Source organism: Rhinatrema bivittatum, chromosome 8 (genome assembly GCF_901001135.1).
Source record: "Rhinatrema bivittatum chromosome 8, aRhiBiv1.1, whole genome shotgun sequence".
Taxonomy (NCBI): domain Eukaryota; kingdom Metazoa; phylum Chordata; class Amphibia; order Gymnophiona; family Rhinatrematidae; genus Rhinatrema; species Rhinatrema bivittatum.
Genome location: NC_042622.1, coordinates 169149497 through 169176554, shown reverse-complemented (window position 1 = coordinate 169176554; position 27058 = coordinate 169149497). Strand labels below are relative to the sequence as shown.

The following is a 27058-nucleotide window of genomic DNA, read 5'->3' as shown; positions in this document are numbered from 1 at the left end:
CCATGGTGGGGTCACACCTCCACAGACTGGGAGTGCATGTTTTCCCTTACTTGGACAATGGGCTGGTCAAGAGCCCTTCTCGGACAGGGGCCAATTGGTCCTTGCGTGTGACCATCCAGGGGGTGTTGCTAGGGCTGGTTATCAAGTACCAAAGTCCCATCTCCGCATGTCACCTTGACTGGATTTCATTGGAGCCCTGCTAGACACGGTTCAGGCAAGAGCCTTCCTGCCACGATCCAGGGTGGTCACCTTGTCTATAGCAGTGGTGATTCAACAAAGCTAGCAGGTTTCAGCTCTGCATATGTTCAGACTATTGGGCCACATGGCCATACTGTTCATGTTATTCCCTTGGCATGCTTACACATGCATAGAGTCCAATGGACTCTGAGGTTGTGCTGAAGCAGCCTGTAGCTAGGGATTCACCCATGAGAGAGGATTACCATTTGGCTTGTCCTAGGAGAAAGCATAATTGCTTACCTGTAACAGGTGTTCTAGGACAGCAGGATGTTAGTCCTCACAAAACCTGCCCACCACCCTGCGGAGCTGAGTTTCTCTTATTTTTTTGTGTTTAATTTTTATCATAATTCTATGTTAAGAGACTGAAGCAGGACACCATGTTGGATGCATGGTATAGAGCATGCTGGGCATTCTCAGTATGCACAGTCAAAGTTCCAGAAACGGACATTTCTGCATTTGATGATGTCATCCATGTGAGGACTAACATCCTGCTGTCCTAGGAGAACACTTGTTACAGGTAAGCAACTCTGCTTTTCTCCAACCCCTTCACCTACCCCCTCCTACCCCTCCTTTTCTCTAGGAGCTCACTCTCCCAACAACCCTTTCATTTATCTTACCACCCTTTATTTCCCCCCATCTTCTCCTGTGCAAGAATTGCTAATCATAAATTCTCCTACCTACACATCCTTTCTCTAGGTACTCTCCCAATGCCCCCTTTTTTTTTTACTTCTCCCCCTCCCCTCATCCCTTACCAACCCCATTGCCCTCTCATCTATTACACAAGAATTGCTACTGATAATTTCTAAATGTTTTTGTTTCTTAAACTTCTCCTTTAAGGTGGACATCAATTTTTTTTCGCCCATTGCTGCTGTACGCGTCTGTGGAGTTTGGGGCTACTTCACGTTCTTCCGGATCCAGTGCTTCATATTCTTGCTAGCTGCTTCTATTCAGAGACCTCTCCATCCTTGACTATCGTCACTATACTTTAATGTTAAATTATTTGCACAGATAACCATTTTTCATTTTTATTTGAAGTATCTGGTCATCTGTTTAAGTATTTTATTAACCTAATGCACACCCTTTCTCCCCCCTCTTAACCTTCACTACCCTCTCCCATGCAAGACTGGATCCTTACATCTTCACTTTCCACCTACCTAACCCCTATTTTCACTGATAATCTCTTCCAAACCCCCTCCCCCTCCCTTGTCTCAGCTCCTACTCCCTACATCCCATTACCCCTTTCTATACTATTCTCAGCGACTTTACCCTTGCCTCTAATAACCTTTTTTTGTTTCTCACATCACCCCTCACCTCCTTTTTTTTTCCCCTCCCCTCTCCAAACTGATGTCTAGGCAAAAACTTGTGAAACTTACCCCTTATTCTGTCTTCCCCTCCCTCTTCTCTCTTGCAGCAGAATTCTAACAAAATAAAGGACACACCATTGAAAATGTTAATTTTAAAAAAAAAATTATTTACACAAAAAAGGAAAGGAGTTAAATGGGCTGAGACGACAGACTTAGGGGTGTGGCTGAGGTGGAAACAGGTCCATGTGCCTAGCTGAGGCCAGCAGAAGTCTGGTGTGATTCTGCTGGACCTCAGCTAAATTCTTGACAGCCTTAGCAAGACCCCCAAGGGCTGCCTGATCTGCCATAAGTCTCCTTCCCCCAAGAGCTGGATGACTCTTGCAACTTGCCACTGAGTAATCAGCTCATTGCCTGCAGCTGTCTGTCCAGGTGATGAGCTGGGTTCTCCCACTGAGCCACCAGATCTTGAGAGAAGAGGTGGATGGTTTCTGTCTCTCTGCCTCCCTTCTGCCCCAGTCCGAGTGGAGGCAGCTGGCTGGGCAGGGCCCAGGACTGCTGTGTCTCTGGCTGCCATCTCTCCTTCCTCCTCATCTGCTGACAGGATGGTCTCTGTGAAGAGAGCAAAAATAGTCATGTCATTTGTACCCAATATGTTTTAAGAGTAAAGCTTTACCAGTTCAGATGTAGGGCAAGGACCTTAACCCATAGACAATACCTTTGTCTTTCAAAGTAACAAAACTAAAATAAATGTTGATGTTGTCTCATGTGCATTACGTGGGGTTTTGTATTTATTAAGGGTGACGTGTGGGTTGGTGATCTAAATAGCAAGGCATTTAAGGCCATCTGGCTGGATTTGTGTTGGATGTGGCATGTAAAAAGTAACAGGTGAAGAAACAAATGCTGACCTTATATGGCGTCTATGTAAAGGAGAAGTTTTTGTCAGCAGTGGGCTGAAGGGCGAATGCTGCTAGAAACAGGACCTATACCAGTGATGGCCAACCTTTTGAGCTCAGTGTGTCAAAATTCATAAAAAAAACCCGAGCATAACTCGGGTGGTGTCACTTCTAGAAAAATCCATAATTTTGTGATATTTGTAACTCTAATAACAAAGTTATAATTTTAATATATGTACTGTGTTTATTAATTAAGCAAAAACAAATAATTCTTTACCTTACCTGCTTAGTGACTTTTTTGTTGCTGAATTTCATTGGCTAAATCTTCAATTGAAGGTTGGTATTTCGTACACTTCAAGCCCAAGCAAGAGTTACAAGCTTCATCTGTCAGTCTGTTTCTTTTATTGGCTCCCATTCATTTTCACACCACTCCCTCCCCATCCCCCAGGCATGCACACATTCATTCTCACACACACACAGACCCCCAGGCAGGCACCCATGCATTCACACACACATACACCCCCAAGCAGAGTCCCATTCATACACATGCCACACACTAAATGCAGACCCCCCTCTCTTTTGCCAGCAACCTCGGAGCCTCTCTCATTCCTCTGCTGCCACTGCTGCCACATGGCTATTGGGGAGGTGCCGATTGCTGCTACTGACACTGAAGTCCATTTTGCTGCCTCCTCTGTGCAGGCCCTGTGGGCTTCCACTTTCTCCATGCTGATCTCGTACATTGTGAGATCCGCATAGAGAAAGTGCTATTCTTGCACATTCCCAAAGATTACATGTGCCAATCACTAAAAAGTAATCTCTATTTTTTTTGCCTTTGCTGTCTGATCTTAGTTTTCTAATTGGTTGGTCACAGGCTTTTTTTTTTCCACCTTCCCTTTCTTATTTTTTTTTTGCCAATTCCTTTTATATTGTCTTTTTTCTGTTTTTCTTTCCATCTTCTTCCCTCAAACACACAGGTTCTCATTCTCACATGCATTTCTCACACACACACAGGCTCTCACTGTCACATGCTCTCTCATACAATCATTCATACACACAATCTCTCACTGGCACATGCTGTCTGACTTACACACCCAGGCTCTCTCTCACTCACACATGCTCAAGCACAGGCTCTCTCTCACACAATCATTCATACACACAGTCTCTCACTGGCACATGCTGTCTGACTCTCACACACAGGCTCTCTCTCTCTCATATGCTGTCTTGCTCAAGCACATGCTGTCTCTGCAAACATTCAGGTCCTCACTCTCAAACACAATCTCTCAACTCATCTCATACACGCACACACACTCTACAGACCCTCAGCCTCTCTCTCACCTCTGGGCCTCCTCTTCGCGGGTCGCCGCAGGATGGGCTCTGTGGCGGCCCTGCTACTGGCCTCTTCCTCTTCTTGGGCCGCTGCGACTTGGGATTCGCGGTGGCCCGTAAGCACAAGTGCTGCTCCTCTTCTGCATGCGCTGATGCTTCACCTCCTTCCTGCCCACGCGGCTCCGGCAACGTTTACTTCCGGGGCCGCACAGGCAGGAAGGAGGAGGAGCATCAGCGCGTTTAAATGCAATCTGTTTCTTCGGGCCGTGGTGACGTGAGCCTCACCACGGCCCTGCCTATCGCTGCACTGAATGAGCCTCCCTGCGCCCGGGGGCATTGGGGAGGGGGGATACTAAAAACCTAATTTTAAAGGCTCGGTGCAGCCGATTTTTTTTTTTTTTTTTTTTTTTTTTTTTTTTAAATTTCCGATAGTCCATGAAACACTGCGCATGTCAGCAAAAACGTCTCGGCGTGTCATAGGTTAGCCATCACTTACCTATACAGACAAGTTTTGGCCTTAATGGCGAGAGATAAAACAAAACTTATCACCAGTCCTGGCCCACTGTTTTTCAGGCACTGCCATCTTGAGGTCCTCAATCTATAAGATGAAAATGCACAAAACTAACACAAGATTAAAATTTATGCATGAATAATTGAATATTAGAAAAAAAGTCAGTTGTAATTGTTACATTTTTAGCTACAAAAATTTATTATAGCACCCTATAGCTACCACCCAAGGCAAGAAATACCCAGCCCCTGTCCCTCTACCTCTAAGCACTGACAACCCTTCTTTTTATAGCCTTACTCGCGAGGCACTAAGAATCCACCCCAATGCACAACATTAAAAACTCCCACCACTTGGAGAACCCACCCCAAGCCCCTAACCTAGGCACTACTTACTTCATGTGAAAACGAAATTATCAGGTAAGTAATTTCAAATTGTTTGTACATACCCTTACCCCACAGAGCTGATTGAATATTATTCTAAGTACTTCTACCAGCTCTTTTTTTTCACACTTACCCAGCAACCAGCCTTCACCACATTTCCTTTCGGTGAATTGCTGTGCCAGTGCTGACTGTGCCAGGATGAAAGAATATTGACTGCAAGCAGGGAATTTTGCCACCACGCTGAGAATCCTCTGAGCAGCGTTGCACACCACTTGCAAATTGAGAGAGTGGTAATGCTTTCGATTCAGGTATGCCATCTCTCTTCCCATGAGGAGGGGTAAGAGCCACATGGGTACAGTTGATAGCTCCCATTACATTTGGCATACCAGCTATGTTGAAAAACGCTCTTTTCATTTGTTGCCACTCCTGAAGCTGCTGTGGATATTTGATGTGCTGTTTCGCGCTCTTCAGCATGGCCCTCAGTATGTGGGTGAAGTAACTGGAGAATAACCACAACACTTAAGTTCAATTTGTGACATCAAATCCTTCAAAAAAGAGCTAAAGACTTGGTTATTCAGCCAAACTTTCAGAGACGGCGTGGGCTAAGTAACACACTCACATCTTGAACCATTACACGTCGACGATCCCTCCCTTTTGACACACCTTCCCTGCTCCCAGACCTGCCTCACCCTACTTGCTCCGATCTCCTTTTCTGACCCCTATCGCTGTTCAATCAAGACCCCTGTTTAACACTTACGTTGTTAATTTGGTTTATTTGCTCCTTCAAGAAATGACCTAATAGTTCTATTAAGGAATATCGTATTCATATAAAATTTCGGTTAGAATGTTACACAAGGTTCTAAGTTAACTGTTTGTATTATGTTGTTATCATGTAAACCGGAGTGAAGGCAGTATGCTATACTTCGGTATATAAAAAAAAATCCAAAATAAATAAATAAATGTGGGTTGCTCCATGCCAGCCACTTTATTCTGGAAAGAGCTGGTGGCCAGAAAATGAAGGATTCTGAGCAGCTTCACTAGGCCTGGAAGGGCATGTTGATGTTCTGTGAGGGGGATCAATGTCCCCTCTGAGTTCTTCATACAGGCTCATGATAGCCCTGGAGCTCAGCCTGAAGGTCCTCACCATATCCGACTCTGGCAACCCCAGCAGCATGGTCCTGAGGTGAAATATCCGCTCCCTCCTTACCCTTCTGTGACCTGTTCCGGCTGGAACAATCTGCTCCTCATGATACCTGCTCCCTCCGGATTCTCTCTCTCCTGCCATGACATCTGTCGCCTGCCAAACCTTCTGTTGCTGTCATCCTTTGAACCTGCAGAATATCCCACAGCATCAGGAACAGCCTGACACAATCTGAAATCTCCATCATGGAAATCACACCGGAGCTGCATGGACACACGACACCACACCAATGCAAGCAATGGAATAAAATGGCCCCTGAGTCTGCACTGTCACACAACTCGTGCCCTGAATGTGGTGGTAAAAAAAAAAACCCACATTAAAAAAAACCTACACTAGCATTAGCACAGTTCCCTGCAATGCCCGTGAATAGATAATCTCCTCCTTTGCATGCCTTGAGCATGCATTCACAAAAAAAAAATGCGGGACAGTAAGCACGTTCATACGCAGTTTTTTCAGACGGACAAAACTTATTACATCCCCCTATAGGGCTTTGCGTGGAATAATGTGCGTCCAGGCCAGTGGCAGCTTCAGCCTACCTTATAGCATCGGCCCTTATGTCCGCCTTCTCGTCATTGTCCAGCAGAGGGGGTAGTGGTACTGTGCAGCCTTTTGTTAGTACTTCAGTTTCAAGCAGCATTGAAGGAAGCTTGTCAGGGACTTATGACCAGTTACAGTACACAGTAAATCTTATTTCCCTGTAGGCTGGATTTCTTGGTTCTTTCTTGTATGCATAGTAAAATAATTATAATTAGCATGTTCATAGAGATTCTCCTGTTTTTGTCTGTGCAGATGTTTTGCACAGATTTTCAAATTACCAGCTTGTCTTGAGAAACAAGGCAAAGCTGCCTGCTTGCAGGTCCGTGGTCTGGGTGTCAGTCAGATTATTAGCACAGGTTTGGGCTGAGTGCCTGTAGGCATCTTTACAGAAATTGCATCTCTCAGGACCCAGGCTCCTTATGGCATCTCTTCTTTTCTTAATTGGCATGAATTAAGCAGTCAGGTGGTAACTGCTGAATGATGTTGGCAAGGACATGCTGAATGAAGAGGTCTCCTCTGAGGACTTTTAAACTGTGACTCGCTTCCCAGGACACTGGAGCCCATTGTTTCCACCCCGTATTATCCTTCACCAAGTCTTTAGCAGTTTGACAGAATCTCTAGCACACTTGATCCTTGTTATGCCACGTTTTTCATGGAGTCTCAAACTTTTAGCCCTCCAGAATGTTTTGATGCAGCTTCAACCTTGCTCTCTGCTTCAACGGGGAATTGGACTCGGACAGCAACCAACAAGAGCCCTGACTTTTACAGTCTGGGGAAACTGATAAGTTTGGGGGTGACCTTTACAATCCATCAGATGCTACCATAAACTTGCTGGGCAGACTGGATGGACCGTTTGGTCCTTTTCTGCCTTCATTTCTATGTTTCTATGATGTATCTAAGTCTGCAGCTCTGGCTGAAAATTACTGAGCCATTTGAAGGTTTGCCTTTGGGGACATATAGATGAGATCTACTGCTCTTCCAGAAATTTCATTAGATACAGCAGCTCACCGTCTTCCCCTCCAGAATATGTGAGATGGCTCAGTGAATTTTTTCCAAATTTACCCTTACAGACACTGGACTCCACTGATTCTCAGTCTGCAGGAACCAGTATAAGTTCATGAAAAGTTGCATTTTTCCACACTTGCCACTGTATATATCATACCTTGGCTTTAATGTTTTATTAGCTTAAAAAACAGAATTTAGCAAGATTGGTGAATGAATACTTTATTGTACCATTTTGATGGTGTCAAGGCTTCTTATGGCAAAGACCCAGACAATAAAGTAAAATGTAAATAACAGACTTTAAGAACCGCATCTTCTAATGCAGCTTTCTCTCACCTTATTGACCCCATGGACTTCTGATGACCAAAAGATGGACCCTGTGTTCAGTAACACTTAAGTTCTACTCCTGCTGCTACTGCTGTCTAGAGATGTTTTACCTTGTACCTAACTGCTCAGTATATGTTAGGAAATAGACGCTAGACATGGAGTCTGTGTTTACTTCATCCCTGAACACAGGACACCTCTCTGTAATTGTGTTCTATATATGAACAATTTTCTTTTGCTCCGTTACTGGAGTAGATTCAGATTTGTAATTGTATAGCAGAACATACTTGTATTTGGCTCGCTGATATCATGTCCGTATTGTGTTGTAAATCGTGCAGTACCGCATGTTTGTTTACTGAAAGTATGTTAGAACAGGGTAAGACTTGTTAATGCATTTTAATTCCTAAGGGGTGAGGAATAGTTCATGTGTCCAGAAGGGGGGAAGGTTTCTTGTACAATTGTTCCTAGCAGATTAGTGTCAATTTACTGAAAATCAAAAATTGAAAACATTCTTGTGGTAAATTCCTCTTGTTACTGGGACTGGAAGCCAATGTCAGATTAAATAATCTAGAACTGAGTACTGGTTCATTCATCACGGAGTGAGAGCAGGGAAGACCATGGGTGATCTCGGAGCCACAAGCAATGGGGAAAGTCACCCATGGTTCTCAAGCTGCCTTCAGAACCAGCAATAATTGGTAGTGTATAATCAGTGAGGCCATGGAAACTCAAGCCTCTGGCAAGGAAGAGGTTATATCCTTTCAAAGCCAGATTGAAATAGATTGGCAAAACACCACAGGGGAGGAAATTTGCAACTGCCGCTTGTGGTGGTGGTCTTGCTCTCTTTTGGGACAGTGTGCGGGCGAGGTTTGTAATATCGGTTGTACTGTACTTGTCCTTTTTAGATAAGCACAAACTCATTGGGAAAAGTAAAAAAAAAAAAAACACCGTACTATTTGCATCGATTAATCTTGGGTAAGAGCTGTAATGGATAAATCTAATTAAACTCCTGTAGTTTTGCGTAAAAATGTAATTAGATCAGGGTGTTCAACATCTCTTTATAAATGCTCATCAATAAAATTGGCACCAAGTTAAAACCAGTACAGAAACGGCAAATCATTCTGGGAAGAACATCATGAAAATGAATAAAACACAAACAAAATTGTGTAGGGTTTCTTGAATATCTGAAAGGTTACTGGATTAGGAATTTTCTTAGTAAAAAAATTGTGAATACCCTTTAGTGATCCTGAAAGCATGCAGAAAATTTCTGTCCCCATGCTCAGCGCAGTCAAGGATTTCAGGAAAACATGGAACAAGCATAGGGGATCTCTGAGGGGAGAGGAAGGGACTATGAATAGATGTGGATGGGCCGTATGGCTCTTTATCTGCTGTCATGTTTTTATATTTGTTTCTAAGATGAAGGCTCTTAACTCCTAAAATTATTTGCTTGCTGCACCAGCATAGAAGCATCAAAATATGTTAAGTGTTTGCACAAACATTCCTCTCTTATGCAAGAGCAGTCCTTGCTTCCTGAGAAGGCTTCTGTTGCAACAGAGCAGCGATGTTCATGCCCCCCCCCCCCCCCCCCAAGTCCCACCTACTTCATTTTACCTCCACACTGAACGGGTTAGTGATGACTAATTGACTAACGCGCTGAAACTTCTCTCTTCAGATTATTCACTTTAACGGTAAAGCTCTCGCCGAAGGTTACAGAACAATAGTATCACTGATTTATTTGCTAGTTTCATTTATTCTCCCTTTTGGTTTATGTTTAGCGCAAGATGGCAGGCTGCCATGTCGGCTCCTTGTATAGTCATGGAAAGTAGGGCTCTTCTTTTTCTTTTTTTTGTGAAAATTCATATTTTAAGTAACCAGATATTTTAACATTCTTTGGACAGTTGTAGTCAAAGTCATGTGACATCATCAGCACTATGCCTGGGTTTGGTGTCTGTGTCAGCAGGGGCTTAGATACCAGGAGGCTTCAGCACCTTAGTCACGTCCCACAGCTCAGTGCTGTTAGTTTTGGCTAACTCGAGCACTGTTCTCTGCAGTAAAGGCGAGCCCAACACCAACCGGACGTATTGAGTAATACCTTAATACAGTGATTAATTAGGAAAGTAGTCATATTTCTTATGAAATTAGCTAAAATTATTTTTACTGTTAATCTCGTAGTGCTACACCATATAGATCCCAAGTTAATGGTTGTATGAAGAAATTTAAAAAGTAAATTTGAACGTGGATTTAGCTGGCTTCTGTCAGGGCACGTCTTGTGTAGTGGAAATATGAATCTCCATGGTTTATAGGTCAATCTGCCACTCCACAGGCAGACATACTGCAGTGATGTTCACCTTTCTTTCTTTGCAACACCAATTAACCTATTCTCTTGTCTCTTAATGCTTCTCTACATCTGAAAACAAATATTTTCCTAGTGTGTAGCAGATGGACTCGGGACCAATGGGTGTAGTGTACTCCTGATAGCAGTTGGAGACAGATCAGATTTCAATCTGACGTCAGCCCTAGTACATATACCCTGCAGGAAGTGCAGCTCTTCAGTATTTTCAGTCTCCATAGCAGTTAGGGACTTTATGCATGCTCGCACAGCGTTAGAAGAAATATTACCTCTTCAGACGAGCCCCGCTCTCCTGCGGTGACACCCTTTGGGTCCCTCCCCCAGTTGAGAATTCCCGAGGTGATTTCCACGATCCCTCTGAAGTAAGCCTCGGACCGGCGGGGACATAGCCCCTGACATCGGATGAGGCTGAGAGGCAGCGGGTGCAACTTCGAGCGCAGCGGAGAAGGTATTTTCCTTCTCCCCCCGCAGCCAGAGACCGCCCGGAACGAGACCGGGAAGTGCCGAGACAAGGTAAGGTAGAAATCTATTTAAAAGTCTCTGGTCTCCGAAGCTTGAAGAGTCGTACAGGTCGCCTAGCTGGCACCAGTGGCACCGGGTTGATCAGTCCTAGCAGGGCTAGACCCTGGTCAGATCAGAGGGTCCTCTAAGGTGGTCGCCATGTTGTCCGTATGGTCGCAGTCACCATTTTGATCTGTTCGCCGCCCTGTCCGCTGTTCCGATCCGTGCGCACAGAGGCGAGCCATGCGCACAAATACCTTGTGCGCACAACATTGCACGCCCAAGTACTGTGTGCACAAGTGACGCACATAGCCATACACTTACTATGCCGGGCGCATAGCTTCGATCTGTGCGCATAACGGCTCTCACATCTCCCTGAGCGCGCACCAAACCTAAGCGCAAAACTTCGCACCGGAGCGCACAACTGTATCTTACGCGCACAAGCCGTGGCACCACCGGAAAAGAAGCTGAAAGCTAAGGGCCTTTGCCCAGCATGCCACATTAGAGCGGCCCAGCATGAGGAGGCCACGGCCCTGTGTATACAGTGCGAATAGGCCCTAGGGGATCCAACTCATGGCCCTCCCAAGCCGGTACCGGGTTCCATCCTCTCGAGCAGTACGCCGGTCCTAGCACTGCACAGCAGGACCCCCCCCCCTCAAACGGGGCTCCCCAGGGACACGGCGCCCCTTAGTCTAGACCCAGCATCTATCTCCTGGGTGGAATTCTTCAAAGGTCTGCATACCTTCGTCCACATGCAACCGGGGCCTCCAATAATACTGCCACAGGCTCCACCATAGGACCTCAACATCCCGGGACCCTCTATGCCCAGGGAAGTGATCCCACTGCCCAGAAGCTCCACCTTCGGGGACACGGACAACTCTGAGGATTCAGAACCCCTGGAGGAAGGGGAACTCCCTTGGGGACAGAGCCCCACCAAACCATGAGACGCTTCTTCACCAAGGACGAGCTTCCAGACCTGGTCACACACAGCTTAAAAGAGCTTGCTATCCCAGGCACAAGTGCCTCGGGGGAACCTAAGACGAGCCCACTACTAGAGGGACTCAGTCAGACCTCCTGCCAATTCCCACTATTACAAGCCATCCAGCAACTAATTGACCTGGAATGGGATGCCCCAGAAACTACGTTCAAAGGGGGCCGGGCTCTGGCAGCCATGTACCCTCTGGACCTAGCCGCTAAAGATCTCCTGGCATGTCTGAAAGTGAATGCCATGGTCTCGAAGCGCGTTACTATCCCGGTGGAAGGAGCAGCTCAGGACAGACGTCTGGAATCTATCCTCAAACAATCCTTTGTCTCCACTATGTCTTTTACAGGTCGCGGCCTGCTGTGCCGTGGTGACACACGCCTGCTTAGCACAGACCAGGAACAACACTCCTGGGGAGGCCCTGAAACCAGCAGTATCATTCCTCGTGGACGCCGCTTCTGATCTGGTATGCACCGCAGCTAGAGGAGTGTCATCCTCTGGCAGCCAGAAGACAAATCTGGCTCCAAAACTGGTCAGCAGACGCATCCTCCAAAACGAGACTCACAAAGATGTCTTTCAAGGGAACACTCCTGTTCGGAAGCGAACTAGAGAAACTAGCCAACAAATGGAGCAAGTCCCCACTGCTGCGGCTACTGGAAGACAGGAATAAGAGAAACCAGCGGTCCTTCCCCCCCGAACCTCCAGGGGCAGAGGATCACAGCGCTTCAACCCATAAAGAAGCACACATCAAGCGGCCCGTCCCGCAGGCCGGAGCCAGTCCTTTCAGAACAAACACAATAAAATGGGAGCCAACTCTGGCTCAGGCCCCAGCTGCACCCCACAATGAAAATCAGCCAACCCGTCCAAAAGTAGAAGCCATAGGGGGCAGACTTGCCCTATTCTTCCAAAGATGGGTCGAGAACTTCGGACAAGTGGGTCCTATCCATCATTCGAGAGGGATATTACCTGGATTTCCACCACTTCCCTCCAGACAAGTTTGTGGAATCTCCCTGCCAAGATCCTTCCAAGAGGATGGCAGTGGAAGCTACACTGACCAGATTACTAGCCTTAGAGGCTATAACACCAGTGCCTCCACAACAAATAAATACTGGACATTATTCCATCTATTTTATCGTCCCCAAGAAAGAAGGAACGTTCAGACCCATCCTGGACCTCAAGGCGGTCAACCGTCACCAGAAGATTCCTCGCTTCCGCATGGAAACCCTACGCTCGGTAATAAGGGCGATACAACCGGGAGAGTTCCTTATATCCCCGGATCTGTCGGAAGCCTACCTACACATTCCGATCCATCAAGAGTATCAGCGTTTTCTACACTTCTCGATCCTGGACAGTCACTACCAGTTCCGGGTACTACCTTTCGGGTTAGCCACTGCACCCCGGACGTTCATCAAGGTCATAGTGATGGTGGCAGCAACACTGAGGAAGGAAGGAATCCACGTGCACGATTGGCTGATCAGGGCAAAATCCCCAGAGGAAAGCCACTAGGCAACCAACAGAGTCAAAACTCTGCTGGAGAGCCTCGGGTGGGTGGTCAACACAACACAAACAAGAGCTGCCTGCAGCCCTCCCAATCTCTAGAATACTTGGGACTCCGGTTCAACACCAAACAAGACAAGGTCATCCTGACACCGACAAGGAGATCAAAACTGATGACCCAGTTACGAACCCTGTTGAGCGAACTTCGCCCCACAGCATGGGATTACCTAAAAGTCCTCGGCCTCATGGCATCCACACTGGAAGTAGTGCCAAGGGCACGAGCTCACATGTGAGACCCCTACAACACTCACTACTATCACAATGGGATCCACTGTCCCAGAACTACACCGTACGTCTTCAGCTCCCGGACAGAGTTCGGGCCCAACTACGATGGTGGCTACAAGAAGACCATCTGAGCCAGGGAACAAGACTATCCTTACCGACCTGGATCCTACTCACCACGGATGCCAGCCTACGAGGATGGGGAGCACACTGCCAAGAGCTAACCGCCCAAGGGCAATGGAACGAAGAAGAGTCGGGATGGAACATCAATCGCCTAGAAGCCTGGGCAGTCAGACTAGCCTGCCTAAGGTTCGGTCACAGACTCTGAGACAAAGCGGTCAGAATAATGTCGGACAACGCCACAACAGTGGCCTACATCAACAGTCAGGGAGGAACCAGAAGCCAACAGTTGTCTCTGGAAATAGATCTCCTAATGTCATGGGTAGAAGTGAATCTTCAAGAGATCTTGGCCGTCCACATTGCCGGGAAAGTCAACATCGCTGCGGACTATCTCAGCAGAGAAAGTCTAGATCCAGGAGAATGGAGGCTGTCGACCACAGCATTCCAATTAATAGTAGACCATTGGGGAACACCAACCATGGACCTCCTGGCAAACCGGTCCAACGCCCAAGTACCCAGTTTCAGCCACAGGCGGGAACCCCAGTCCCAGGGAATCGATACCCTGGTACAGACCTGGCCACAGGAGACTCTGTTATACGCCTTCCTGCCGTGGCCCCTGTTGGGCGCAATCATTCACAAGATAGAACACCACAGGGGACCAGTACTTCTAGTAGTCCCGGACTGGCCAAGAAGACCGTGGTACGCAGAAATGCGAAGACTGCTGACAGGGAGCCCCCTTCCGCTACCTCCACACAGACCTGCTTCAACAAGGACCGATCCTGCACAAGGAACCAGCTCGATTCTCTCTTACGGTCTGGCCATTGAGAAGACTCGCCTAAAGAAGAGCAGATACTCGGGTGCAGTAATTGACACCCTACTCCGAGCACGCAAGTTCTCCACATCCCTAACATACATAAGGATTTGGAGAGTATTCGAAGCCTGGTGCGAGGACCGTGACATCATACCACGCTCAGTCAAAATTCCTGCGATTTTGAAATGCCTGCAGAACTGCCTACAGAAGGGATTGGCTCTCAACTCCACCAAGGTACAGGTGGCTGCATTGTCATGCTACGGAACCAAGAACGAGAGTGGCAGCATAGCCTCTCACCCAGATGTCTCCCGACTTTTTGAAAGGAGTCAAGCAGATCCGACCACCCCTGAAGTGCCTCTTTGGAACCTCAACCTGGTCCTAGATTTCCTAGCAGGAACCTCCTTCAGATTTCTCCGCGGCCTGTCTCTCAGACTATTAACACTGAAGACGGCCTTCCTGCTGGCAGTCTGTTCAGCCCGTCGTATATCCAAGCTACAGGCACTGTCCTGCCGAGAGCCGTTCCTCAGACTCACCCTGGGAACCATCCAGTTACGCACAGTTCAGTCATTCCTCCCCAAAGTGGTGTCTCACTTCCATCTCAACTAAACTATCTCGCTACCATCACCAGATGAGCATAAGAATTTGGAAGAGGCTCGAAGCCTACGCCATCTCAATATCGGCAGTCCGATACCTGGAAATGTCGGAATCCGTACGAAAGACGGACCATCTATTTGTCCTTCACAGCTGGAAGAAGCAAGGGGAAGCGGCCTCGCAAGCAACCATAGCCCGCTGGATCAAAGAAGTCATCAAGGCGGCCTACGTAGAAGCAGGCAAGCCACCGCCTTTACAAGTCAAGGCCCATTCTACTAGAGCCCAGGCAGTGTCCTGGGTGGAAACCAAGATGCTGTCACCAGCCGAGATCTGCAGGGCGGCGACATGGTCCTCCATCCACACCTTCTCCAGGTTTTACCGCCTGGATGTTCAGGCTCGGGAGGACACAGCATTTGCAAGGGCAGTACTAAGTGGGTCACGGACAGCCTCCCACCCGGTTCGGGAGTAGCTTTTATACATCCCATTGGTCCTGAGTCCATCTGCTACACGCTAGGAAATGAAGACATTACTTACCTGATAATTTCGTTTTCCTTAGTGTAGACAGATGGACTCAGCATCCCACCCACGGCTGCTGTTACTCCTGGAATTCTCGGGGGACATCCCTGGGAGCGAGTGATTACGGGTAAGCCATGCTTTCATTCTTCTAAGATACCCATCCTACTGGGTGTCTACGTTTCTCGGTTGAGGGCACTGGCGGTCTCCAGCTATAGTCAATCCAACCGGTTCAAATTAATTAACCAATCGCTCCAAGTCCAAAGACTTGGGGCGATGAACAAATTCAGCATACATAAACTGTTAAAACACAAAACAAGATATACCTAATTTAACAAAACAAAATGTGTAGTGTCATTTTTTACTGCACACCAGACATCTGGGGAAAGATAGCAGGATCTATAATTTGGATTTTGAGCACCCAATGAGAAACATGGGGGGGGGGGGGGGGCAGGGTGTGTGTGTATAATAGAATATATATATATAGATGTCCCTTAAACCAATTTTGTCATTAAACAGTATTTTTAAATTTCTATACCACTGTCTTTGCATTATATGCATTCAATTTGTTTTACTTTTTTTTTTTTTAACTTCCGAGTCTTGAGGATACCATATTTAATCCACTTAGATACAGTCAACAAGTGTAGGTGAGACCTTTTTTATTGGATTACCTTAATATATTTGGCACTGCCTTCCTGAGGCCAGTACAGAGTGAGCTAAGAATAATGTCCTCATCATGCACAAATTGTAAGCTGTATTACATCATTTGTTTTCAAAACAGTAAAGCATTTTAAAATGAGAGGATGTGAGGGGTGTAAATGTTACTGGGTGTCTTTCCAGCATTACTTTCATTTATCTGTTCAGATATTTAAGAACTTTAAAACTACCAAAGAACTTAAAACATTTGAAATGAAAATGGTCAAACTCAGAGACTTGATAGCGATACTGGCTTCTTCTAGACTCTGTTTGGCTCTCTACATTTGCAGCAACTTGATGAAGCCATGTTTACACCTAATCTTTCCTTTCCTTTCTTTTTTTACTACAGTTACCGATGAACTATTGCTGGGGTAAGTACCATGTCTGAGGAGTTTTGATTTAAATTGAAGATGCAATAAATGCACAGGCCTTTGGTAACCCATATGCATGCTTCACTGCACCTCTCCACATGCTCTGACAAATGTGCTCTGTAGTGAAGGGCATCTGCTAGGACAGTACCCGGAGAGCTTGTTCCCATGAAACTGAAGAACAATTCAAGGGATCTTTTAGTTCCAGTATGTTGCATATTTTGGGGTGAAATAATTAAGGTTCATGGAATGCAATGTACTAATGTCAGATTGACCCTCCCTTTACCATAATGTTAATGAAGTGACCCACGTTTTTAGCTGATACTGATTACTTAGCTGATGCTGGCATTCACTTTTATATCAGCAAAGTTAACCCATTGGGCTCTGTGCTTCTCCCATTTCGTGTATTTCAGCATAATATTGATTTATTCTGTCACACATGCGGATCAGTTTAGTGCAGGGGTGGCCAACTCCGATCCTCAAGAGCCACAAACAGACCAGGTTTTTAGGATATCCATAAGAAATATGTATGAGAGATTTGCATGCCCTACCTCCATTGTATGCAAATACATGTAATACATATTCACTGTGGATATCCTGAAAACCTGGCCTGTTTGTGGCTCTCGAGGACCAGAGTTGGCCAATCCTAGCGTGTGTGCATCAGAGGCCTTATTTCTCATCTTTAGTATATTAACATCGAGCATGCTCCTATTGATAAATAATAGTTTAGACATAAGAGCAGAAAAGAATCCTACCTGTTTCTCTTGTTCAGAGTTGCATAATCAAACGATGCCTACTAGCCATTATGAGGCCCCTGTCTCATTCCCATACTCCATTGTATATAGTAATTTATAGTATATAGTAATTTATCTTTCGTTCTCCCCCTTTTTTTTTTTTTTTCCTTCTCCCAGTTAAGGCAACCTTGTTATAATGTAACTTTTATGCTCCCTCAAATTGTTACTTGTTAAAATGTTGTTTATTATTCTGCTTAGTTCGATGTAAACAGAGTTGATTTGATCTGTATCAAGAAAGTCGGTATATAAAAGCCTTAATATAAATAAATAATCCATGGGGAATTTTTCTGAGTGGAAATGGGAAGAGTAGTGCCTAATTTACTTCTATCAATATCAGCTGCATAAGGTAGTCCTGGGGGAATTCTGCACTACTGCGGAGCACAGAATTTGCGCAGAATTGCCAAATTCTGCACAGAAAATAGCAGAGGAGACCCCGGCATGCTGCGAACGGAGCGCATGAAGACTAAGGCCGGCATGTGCCACGGGATGCGCTCCGTTCACGGTGAAGATAAAGGCCCCCGGTAAGAGAGAGAGTGTATGAGGGAGGGGAGGGTGTGAGAGAGCATGGGAGGTAAGGGGGGGGTGGAGGGATGCTTGTGTGGGTTTCAGAGGGAGCCTATATGAGGAGATTGTGAAGGAGTGTGTGTATGTGTGTGAGAGATTGGGAGCTCGTGTGTATGAAAAAGGGATCTTGTGAATGTGAGGGTGCTAGCCTGTGTGAAGGGATTGTGTATGTGTGACAGAGCCTGTATGAAGGGGTGCATGAGAGAGAGACATAGGTAGTCTGTGTGAGAGAAAGGGAGCTTGTGTGGGTGTGTATGCAAGAGAGGGCACTGTATGAGGGGATGTGAGTGTGTGTGAGAGAAGGAGCCTGTAATGAGGGTGTGTGTATGTGTACTAGAGGGAGCATGTGTATGAGAGAGGGAGGGACAGAGAGGGAGCCTGTGTGAGGCAGTACTGAGAATGGGGTCAAACTCTGGGACTGGCAATAGTGGAAGGGGTTGAGCCTAGAGGGGGAGGGGAGAGATACTGGCAGGTGGAGGAGTTGGGGCCTGAGAGGGCAAAATGGCCAGAGGAGTAGGCAGAGCGAGTGGAAAGGACACTTACAGTGAATTTCTAGGGAAATTCTGCTCAAAATATTTAAAATTCTGCATCTCTAAGAAATTTTTTCTGATTAATTTAAAATGTAATTACTTAAACTGTCATGTAATTGTGTTATTTTGACCAATTTAAAGTTTGCAGAATTCCCCCAGGAGTAATAAGGGGAACTTATAAAGTGTTGCTGAATTGAGAGTTGGGCTGACATTTTCTTTCTCTGATGTAGACTACAATTAAAAAAAAAAAAGTCTACTTTAAAACTTCAGTTGCCACATGTTCTTCAGATTCAGACGTGCACGTGAACCAAGCTGACTTTATGAAATGGCTCAGCTGAAACGCCGATTTCAGATTTTCAAATGTTTGTTTTGCCTCAGCACTGACTCAGAAACAGGGTAATTTTAAAAGGAATGCGTGTGCGCCCATAAACATGTATTTCGGGACACGAACAGAGATGCTACAATTTTAATTTTGCTCGCAAGTACGCACATGTCATTTAAAGTACTCCTCCTGCGTGTATTTCGACTAGGGCCTTAGCAGCTTCCACGCGCATATGCAGGTGGATTTTTAAAACATGCTCGCGCAAGGGAAAAAAAAAAACAAATTTTCAAAGTAGTCCACCAGTTTGCCCAGTTCATATCGAGGTCTTCAAGAACCCTCTGGGCTTCATCCTGCAAGCCCCCTACTTGACCCCAAATCCTCACGTTGTGCTGAACACCCTAAAACTAGAGATCTCCGGAATCGCTCCTCATCAGGACCAGAAATAGTTACGCCGATGACAAGCAGATGTGCGCCACGGTCCAGCTTTTTTTTTTTTTTTCAAAAATGCAGACTTCTGTGCATAAGTCTTGCCCCTGCCCTAGAACACACCACCTCGTCCCCTTCTAGATGCGCCCACGGGTATGTATGCTCGTACTTTTGTGGCCTCTTAAAATGCGCGTTGCTCGCACGAGGCCCGCCTATGCGCGTATGTGGCAGTTTTTGCACAAGCAGTGCTTCTAAAATTGACCCGAATCTGAGCAAAGAGCAAGTTAAGTGCTGTTGGCTGTCCTTGTTTTCATCTAATCCAGCTGTTAGTTAGAATAAGCATAGATGTAGTATGGAAAAACCCAGAATGTAAAGGAGTACTGGGTGGGTCAGGAGGGAAGATTCGTTGCACTCCTGGACCTTGCCTCAGGTAGAAGTTGTGCTGCCAGTGCTGAATGCTGGGATTATGTGTTTAAATAAGGAAGAAATGAAAGTTCACTAAAAACCTGTAAATTTTAGAACAGACCGAAGATGTTGGCATAAGACCTTCATAGTAGCACTCTAGAACTGCACCTAGAATGTTGTGTGCGTAGGTATGCGTGCAAAGTTGTGTGTGGCTGCTCAGCCCGCTAGGAGCCCACTTCCTTAACCCCAACAGGATCGGGATTGATGTCTGTATGGTGTGCTGAGCAAGGAGACTGGAGAAAGTCTTACTGAAACCCCTCCAATGTGTGTGAATCAGGAGGACTTTTTTTTTTTTTTTTTTTTTTTTTACTTACCTGGTCTCAGCGCTTACCGGCTGAGTATGGAGACTGTCTCCGGTTACGGGGGGGGAGGTCTTTGGCTGTCACTGCTGCCTTTCAGCTGCTTAAACAGCAAAGTCCACGTCAGGAACCGGCTACCAGACCAAGGCAAACCTCTGAGGGATCTCGGAAATCGCCTCAGGAATTCTCAACTGGAGGAGGGACCTTTAGATATCACCACAGAAGAGCAGAGCTCAGTCTTTTCTCCAATTTAAAAGTAGAATTTCTTCTTCCAAAGGGTACAGCAATCCCCATAGGGAAAGCACATCCACATCTGCTGGAGACGGAGAGAATACTGAAGGACTGAGGTCACTGCAGGGATGTATCTAGGGTGAGGTCAGCTTTGAAACCTGACTCAGTCTCCACCTGCTGGCAGGGGAGCAAAAAACCCATTGGTCCTGAGTCCATCTGGCTACACGCTAGGAAACAAGTTCAAGAAAATAATTACTGTGAAGAGTTGAGTGACATTAAGACTTTCTCTGACCTTATGATTAGTCTGATAGCACCATTTGAAACATCAGTCATCTAACTAATAGATGCAGTTCTAGAGTGCTACTATGAAGGTCTTATTCTAACATCTTCAGTTTGTTCCCAAAATTATAGGTTTATGAAAAATTCCACTTTTCCTCCTTATTTGATATTAATTCCATTTGGGGGGTTTTCTATAGGGATTATATGTTTGACAGGTTTTCGCCTTCCATGTCTGTGCTGTATTTGAAACTGCACTCGGGACATTCATAAGTTGTCCCCATGGAAATGCAGAATTTTGTACCCTGTGTCATTGAAATTGTGTAGAACTTTGAGAGCATATAAACGTCCTCTCTTCAGCCAGGCTTTTACATCCTTATTTGTAAAGGACTTCAAAATAGGTCTGAAGAAACCAGTGAGCCAAAGAGCAAACCCAGATGCTTTTTACAGAACACTTTGTGCTTAGCTATGTTGCTTACGTTTTAATCTAAAATTTTCATGGCATGACAGAATATTGGTAAATCATGACAAATATGTCTTTGTGCCACATCTGTTAGAAATAAAGACTTCTGAACCATCTGAGTCATAACAGTTACTATTTGCTAATTTCAAATCGCATCTTAATTGGCTTTTGCTGAGCAGAACATGAAGCCTTCATCCCAGCCATTGTTGCTGTTTGATCCTCCAAAGATGGCTTACACAGAAGGAACCTGAGCTGTGGGCTTACAGCTTCACTAATTGAATGGCTAAAAACACTATTTTTAAACCAGTAAAACACATGCATGAGCTGACCCCCATGGCATCTCTCTGGCACCAGCAGAGGGGACTCAGTGAGAGAGAGTTAGTGTAACTTTGTCCTAATCCAGTGCATGTTTGGCTTCGTAGGCTGAAGTTTGTCTTTGGAGCATCGGCTCTTCACGCCTTGGACTTGGTTGATCAGCAGTCTGTTACCCAGGTGTCATGTCCTAGTGGAAGAACATTGTTCCAGGTACAGAACACACCTAAACTAAAGATGCTAAGCCTTCCCTTGACTTGCCATCCTGACCCTTTTTTTACAAGTAGACAATGTGATTCTTAATTTTTCAACTCTACCCTTTAATAGGAAGAAAAGGTGAAAGAAACTAAGATAATGAACTAAATGTGTGTACCTATGTAAGTCGCCTAGAGTTCATCCTTAGGTGACAAATAATGACACTACCTGAATTTCTGGAAGCAATTAAGTGTGGTTATTTCCTGCAGTGTTTGGTGAAGAGCAGGAGAATTTTATTTTTTTTTATTTATGATTTATATTTTGCCTTTCAGGCAGTTCAAAGTATATGACATTCAAGTACTGTAGGTAGCTCCCTGCCCTCGAGGGATTACAATCTTAGGGCCTGATTTACTAAAGGCTTTTCTCCCATTCCCTGTCTATAGAGAAAAATACCTAGTGAATGAGGCCCTAAGTTTGTGTCTGAGAATTTTACTATCTACTGAGAGAGAAGTTGTTAAAGGTAGGAAGGAAATTTGTTTTAAAAAGCCGTATGGATATTCAAATTTGATTTACTGTTAGTCTGGTAATCGTTTTTTAAATTACGTGGATGGATATTTTGTGTATCAAACATACATCACTTTGGGTCTGGTGGCCAAATGATTCACACCTGAAAGGAAGAAATTAGTGTCTTTATCATATGTGCTATAATATTCAAATTTCTTTCCCAGTTTTTCAATTCCAGAGCTCTTGAGGTCTGAAGTCACACCCAAATCAGCTGCACTACATTCTATAATGCATACAGTATTAATACAGGATACTGGTGTCAATAATTTCTGCTTGATGGACCCTTGGTCTAACCCAATATGGTATATCTTAGGTTCTTAATGTTTATATAAAGATGCTTATGTGTGCAATAGTATACATGATTACCACTAATTATTTATGTAACACTGTCAGCTGTACAGAGTTATTGCTCTGTGGTGTTTACAATCTAGTCCAGACTCTGTCAAGACAAATAGGAGGATAGTAATTACAGAACTGAGAATAGGGTCCACTTTAACTGAGTATGTCTATTCTGTTCTAGAAAAACAAGTGTAGTGTGGTGGTAATTCATATTACGACTGAGCCACCTCTTAAGAGCTTAGTCTGTATTTTAAGGCCATACAACGTATATTGGTGGTAAGATTGGATCCTTGCACCCTAGGTTTCACTGCTTATCCTTTGAAGCAAAATATATTGTAGGGGGACATTGTTCCCATCATCTACTGTACATCCATCTATTGTTCCCCCATCATCTACTGTATAGCCATCTGTTTTTCCAAAAATGTGTCTCTTTTGGGGTGGAAACACATCGACTATCTGCATTGTAGTATTAGCTCTAGAGTAAGCTTGACTTTTCTTGAATCTCCTTCTGGGAAGATGACTTCTTTTTTCAGAAAGAAGTACCCCAACCTTGGAAGTAAAGATAAGGGGATCTCAGGTATACTCAGGCACAGGATTGAGCTGAATGGAATGTGATCCCACAGCCATGTTCAGACAACATTTCCAAGTGGATTTTACAGGGATTTCCTTTGTGCTGTATGCTGTCAGAATGGAGACATCTCCAAAACACATCAGCGAGAAAAGTATCCTTGTTGTACAGAAGTGGTGATTGCACAAAAAAGAAAAAGGCATGCATATTGCATGAGAGGCATTGTCCGTTTTGTCCCAGGGATATTTCTGATTCATAGGGAAAGAAGTGTTGCAAATATCAGCTATTTATTCAGTTCATAAATGTTTGGAGCTCTTTTTACAAAAAGCCCTGCATAAAGTCTACAGTTATCGATATGCTAGGTACCTTGTTAAAGGAATATGGAGAGAGATGAGAACTGTGGCACAGCCCTTTGTTGTAGACTTTAAAATAGGATTCCCTGTAGGCCATGATCCCTTTCTTGGCCCCAGCATAAGGATTAGACAGATGATGGGCTGTGACATCTGTCTCGCCTCAAAAGTCAAACACATCCTCTTTGGCTAATTCTTATGTTAGCCCCTTTTAAGTTAGAATATGTTAGAAACATTTTTAAATTGAAAGACAAACTATCTCAAGTTCCTAGGTAGAATATAGATAAAAGCATAAGACAAAGAGACAGAATAGCTATACAATAAACTAGAAACACCTAATCAATTCAAAAGCCCTTAATTCTCTTCCTAAATGCTGTTATACAACTATCAGCTTAAATTAGCTACGTGAGTGAATTCCAGATAGTGGTCTTGCAACCAAAAATACTCTGTCCCTCGTTTTCACACATGTAACATACCCCTCCCCTGAAGTCTCAGAAACCGTGGAGTGTACATTTTTAATGCTGAGGATAGACTGTGCGGTACCTTGTCACTAATAGGTTTAAAATTCTGGTTTTGGTCTTTAAAATCTAATGTGCCAATAAATTGGAAGCCAGTACAATGCCTAACAAAGCGGAGGGAAGACATAAGAACATGCCATACTCTTAGAGAATAGCCACTGACATAAGCAATGGTAAATGGAATAGACTTAGTTTTTGGGGGGTACTTGCCAGGTTCTTATGGCCTGGATTGGCCACTGTTGGAAACAGGATGCTGGGCTTGATGGACCCTTGGTCTGACCCAGTATGGCATTTTCTTATGTTCTTATGTACTCAAGAATCAGTCAGTGGTCATGGCAGGCGGAGTTTCAGTCATAGTCAAAGAGTCAAGCAAGCCAATGTTAGAACAGAGATCCCCCGAAGGAAATATGGGGACGGAAAGGCAGGCAAGTAGGCAAGGAAGAGACATTGAAAAAACTGAAGACTGACCACAGCATGAAGACAAAGAACTCAGGAATGAAGACTGGGTGCCAAGACAATGGCCAGGAACACAGGAATGAAGACCAGGATCACACTAAGGCAACTTGCTCTACTGAAGGGTAGTTGACCCATTGCCAAATGCCGAGCATCCTGCTGCAGGGGAGCTTTCCTTAAATATGGCAGCCTTGATGACATCATTAGCAGGGCCACAGAGACTTTCCCTCCACGGCCCCTTTAATCACCAAAAAGTGATGTGCGCACATGCCAAGGGCCAACAATGCGTGGCGAGGGACTGTCGGAGGGGATGTTGGACCCAGCGACCTGCCTGGCAAGCTTTTCAAGGCCTTCTCTGCTGTCAACACCGTTTGCACTGGGCTTGGGGGCTGGAGGTAAGTGCCGAATGCAACATTTTCAATGTAGAGATCTGTGCAAAGTAATACACAATGCCAGATTTTCATACACAATCAGGTCTGGCCATTACCACTCAGGAAAGAGACCTGGGAGTCATTGCAGGCAGTTCTCTAAAAATAGCCCAATGTGCAGTGCTGATCACAAAGGTGAATACCTGAAAATTATGAAAAGATTTACAAACAAAATAGAAAACATTCTGCCTCATCCACTCCACTCCCAGTATCGCCATTCTCCCCTGCCAACAGCAGGATCTCCCCTCACTTTCTCTCACCTCCAGCAGCTCCCTGCTGTCCCTTCACCCAGATGTTCTGGGCCTCCCTCTTCTGCCAACAGCAGCAGGCTGGGCTCCATTTCTGGCAGTGACGCTCTGGCACGCTTCTGCCACCTTCATTTCCGGCTCCGGCTCAGCTGCTGTTGAGCCTGCACCAGACATCCTCTCATTTTTAAGGGAGGGGGAGGCAGCACCAGCAGTTTAAAAAAAACTTGTGGGCCTCTTCCTGCTGATCTCACACACGAGAGCAGCAGCCAGGAAACGTGGTCCTGTGAATTTTTTAAATGTTTGCAGTATCGGCACAAGATGGAAACTGCTAGTAGACCACATGTTGGATAATCCTGCTGTAAAGGCACCTGCTCCTTGCTCCTGTCAGAGAATCAAGGATGGATTTTGTCCACCACCACCCCAAGACCCTGATTCAGTGCCAGGCCCTTCCAATTCTCCACTCTGGTAAATCTATGGCTCCAGCAGCCATTCTCATAGTGCAGTGAGCCCAATATTCATCACAACTTAGCCAGTTAAATTCCAAGTTATCCAGCTGAAGGAGTTCAATTTTATGGACGACCGTTGAATGAGACAACTGAAAACTCTGATTAACAGCACCAGCATTGAAACGCACAGCCATATTGAATGTACTAACATTTGGAACGCAATGGCATGCATTACGTAGTAACGTAGTTACGTACTGACATTCAGTGGAACGCACCTCCATTTTGAAGTAATAATTTGTATTGTATTAATACGATAGATGCTATAAAATGTCTAACCCGTCAATTAAAATGATGAAACAATAGTCTGATTATAAGCTACACCTACTTGAAATTCTCAGTTGAAATATGCTTGCTCAGCAATGCGTAGAACGCATGTGTAAAAGATAAGAATTGTAGAATGTATAAGAGCCTGCTCCCGAGAGGGAGGGGCATGCAGTTGTACTAAGCCATTGTCTTAGCTGCATCTTGCTGGCAATAAAAGTCTATCTTTACGGATCAGTTGTCTGGACCTTCTTTCTGACTTTTAGAGACTGTTACACAGCTAAGTGGCAGCATTTGAATATCCAGCTACATTCAGTAGCTGCCAGCTAGCCAAATAACTATTTATCTGGCTAAAATGGTAGGTGGGACAGTGCCCTAACTAGGAGGAGCTACGTATCTGTCTAACTTAGTTGGAGAAGTAGTAGTTTTGAGACTTATCTGGCTAAGTTAGTCCGGATAAGTTAGAGCTAATGTTAAGCAGGTCTAAAGTTATCTGAATAAACTTATCTGGATAACTCAAATGTTATCTGGGTATATTCAACAGCGTGGTTGTGCCGATGAATATCCAAGATAAGTTTAAACAGCTAACTTACCTAACTAGCTAGGCTTTGAATATGGACCTCTAAGGCTTTATTCACAGGCCCCGCTTCCCACACAAGTCCAGAGGAGATGGGGCCTGTGAGTGCAGACATAGATAGAAACATAGAAATGACGGCAGAAGAAGACCAAACGGCCCATCCAGTCTGCCCAGCAAGCTTCACATTTTTTTCTCATACCTATCTGTTTCTCTTAGCTCCCTGGTTCTATTTCCCTTCCACCCCCACCATTAATGTAGAGAGCAGTGATGGAGCTGCAACCAAGTGAAATATCAAGCTTGATTAGTTATGGGTAGTAGGGGAAGTAACCGCCGCAATAAGCAAGCTACACCCATGCTTATTTGTTTTACCCAGACTGTGTTGTTCAGCCCTTATTGGTTGTTTTTCTTCTCCCCTGCTGTTGAAGCAGGGAGCTATGCTGGATATGCTTGTAGTATCAGTTTTTCTTCTCCCCTGCCGTTGAAGCAGGATATGCATTGAAAGTGAAGTATCAGGCTTATTTGGTTTGGGGGTAGTAAACCGCCGTAACAAGCCAGCTACTCCCCGCTTTGTGAGTGCGAATCCTTTTTTCTTCTCCCCTGCTGTTGAAGCAGAGAGCTATGCTGGATATGCGTGAAGTATCAGTTTTTCTTCTCCCCTGCCGTTGAAGCAGAGAGCTATGCTGGATATGCGTGAAAGTATCAGTTTTTCTTCTCCCCTGCCGTTGAAGGCAGAGAGCTATGCTGGATATGCGTGAAGTATCAGTTTTCTTCTCCTGCCGTTGAAGCAGAGAGCTATGCTGGATATGCGTGAAGTATCAGGTTTCTTCTCCCCTGCCGTTGAAGCAGGAGCTATGCTGGATATGCGTGAAGTATTCTTTTCTCTCCCCTGCCGTTGAAGCAGGGAGCTATGCTGGATATGCGTGAAGTTCAGTTGTGGACAGTATCAGTT

At 45.1% G+C, this 27058-nt stretch overlaps 1 protein-coding gene and 1 long non-coding RNA gene across 3 annotated transcripts in view; one reads left to right on the top strand and one right to left on the bottom strand.

Moving 5' to 3' along the window:
- Nucleotides 1–27058, top strand: part of ZSWIM7 (zinc finger SWIM-type containing 7) — a 151113-nt gene that overhangs the window by 9882 nt on the left and 114173 nt on the right. Inside the window, exons 2-3 of the mRNA XM_029611272.1 lie at nt 16402–16423; nt 21213–21315. Of these exons, the coding sequence (XP_029467132.1) occupies nt 16402–16423; nt 21213–21315 (125 nt within the window). The remainder of the gene's footprint in view (nt 1–16401; nt 16424–21212; nt 21316–27058) is intronic.
- Nucleotides 4148–5979, bottom strand: LOC115096536. 2 transcript variants are annotated; one of them, XR_003858096.1, is made up of 3 exons: nt 5856–5979; nt 4782–5147; nt 4148–4381 (listed from the first exon to the last, which is right to left on the bottom strand). It is a non-coding gene; the product is annotated as an uncharacterized LOC115096536 (long non-coding RNA). The 2 variants fall into 2 exon arrangements; XR_003858097.1 differs by having other exon boundaries at nt 4148–4358.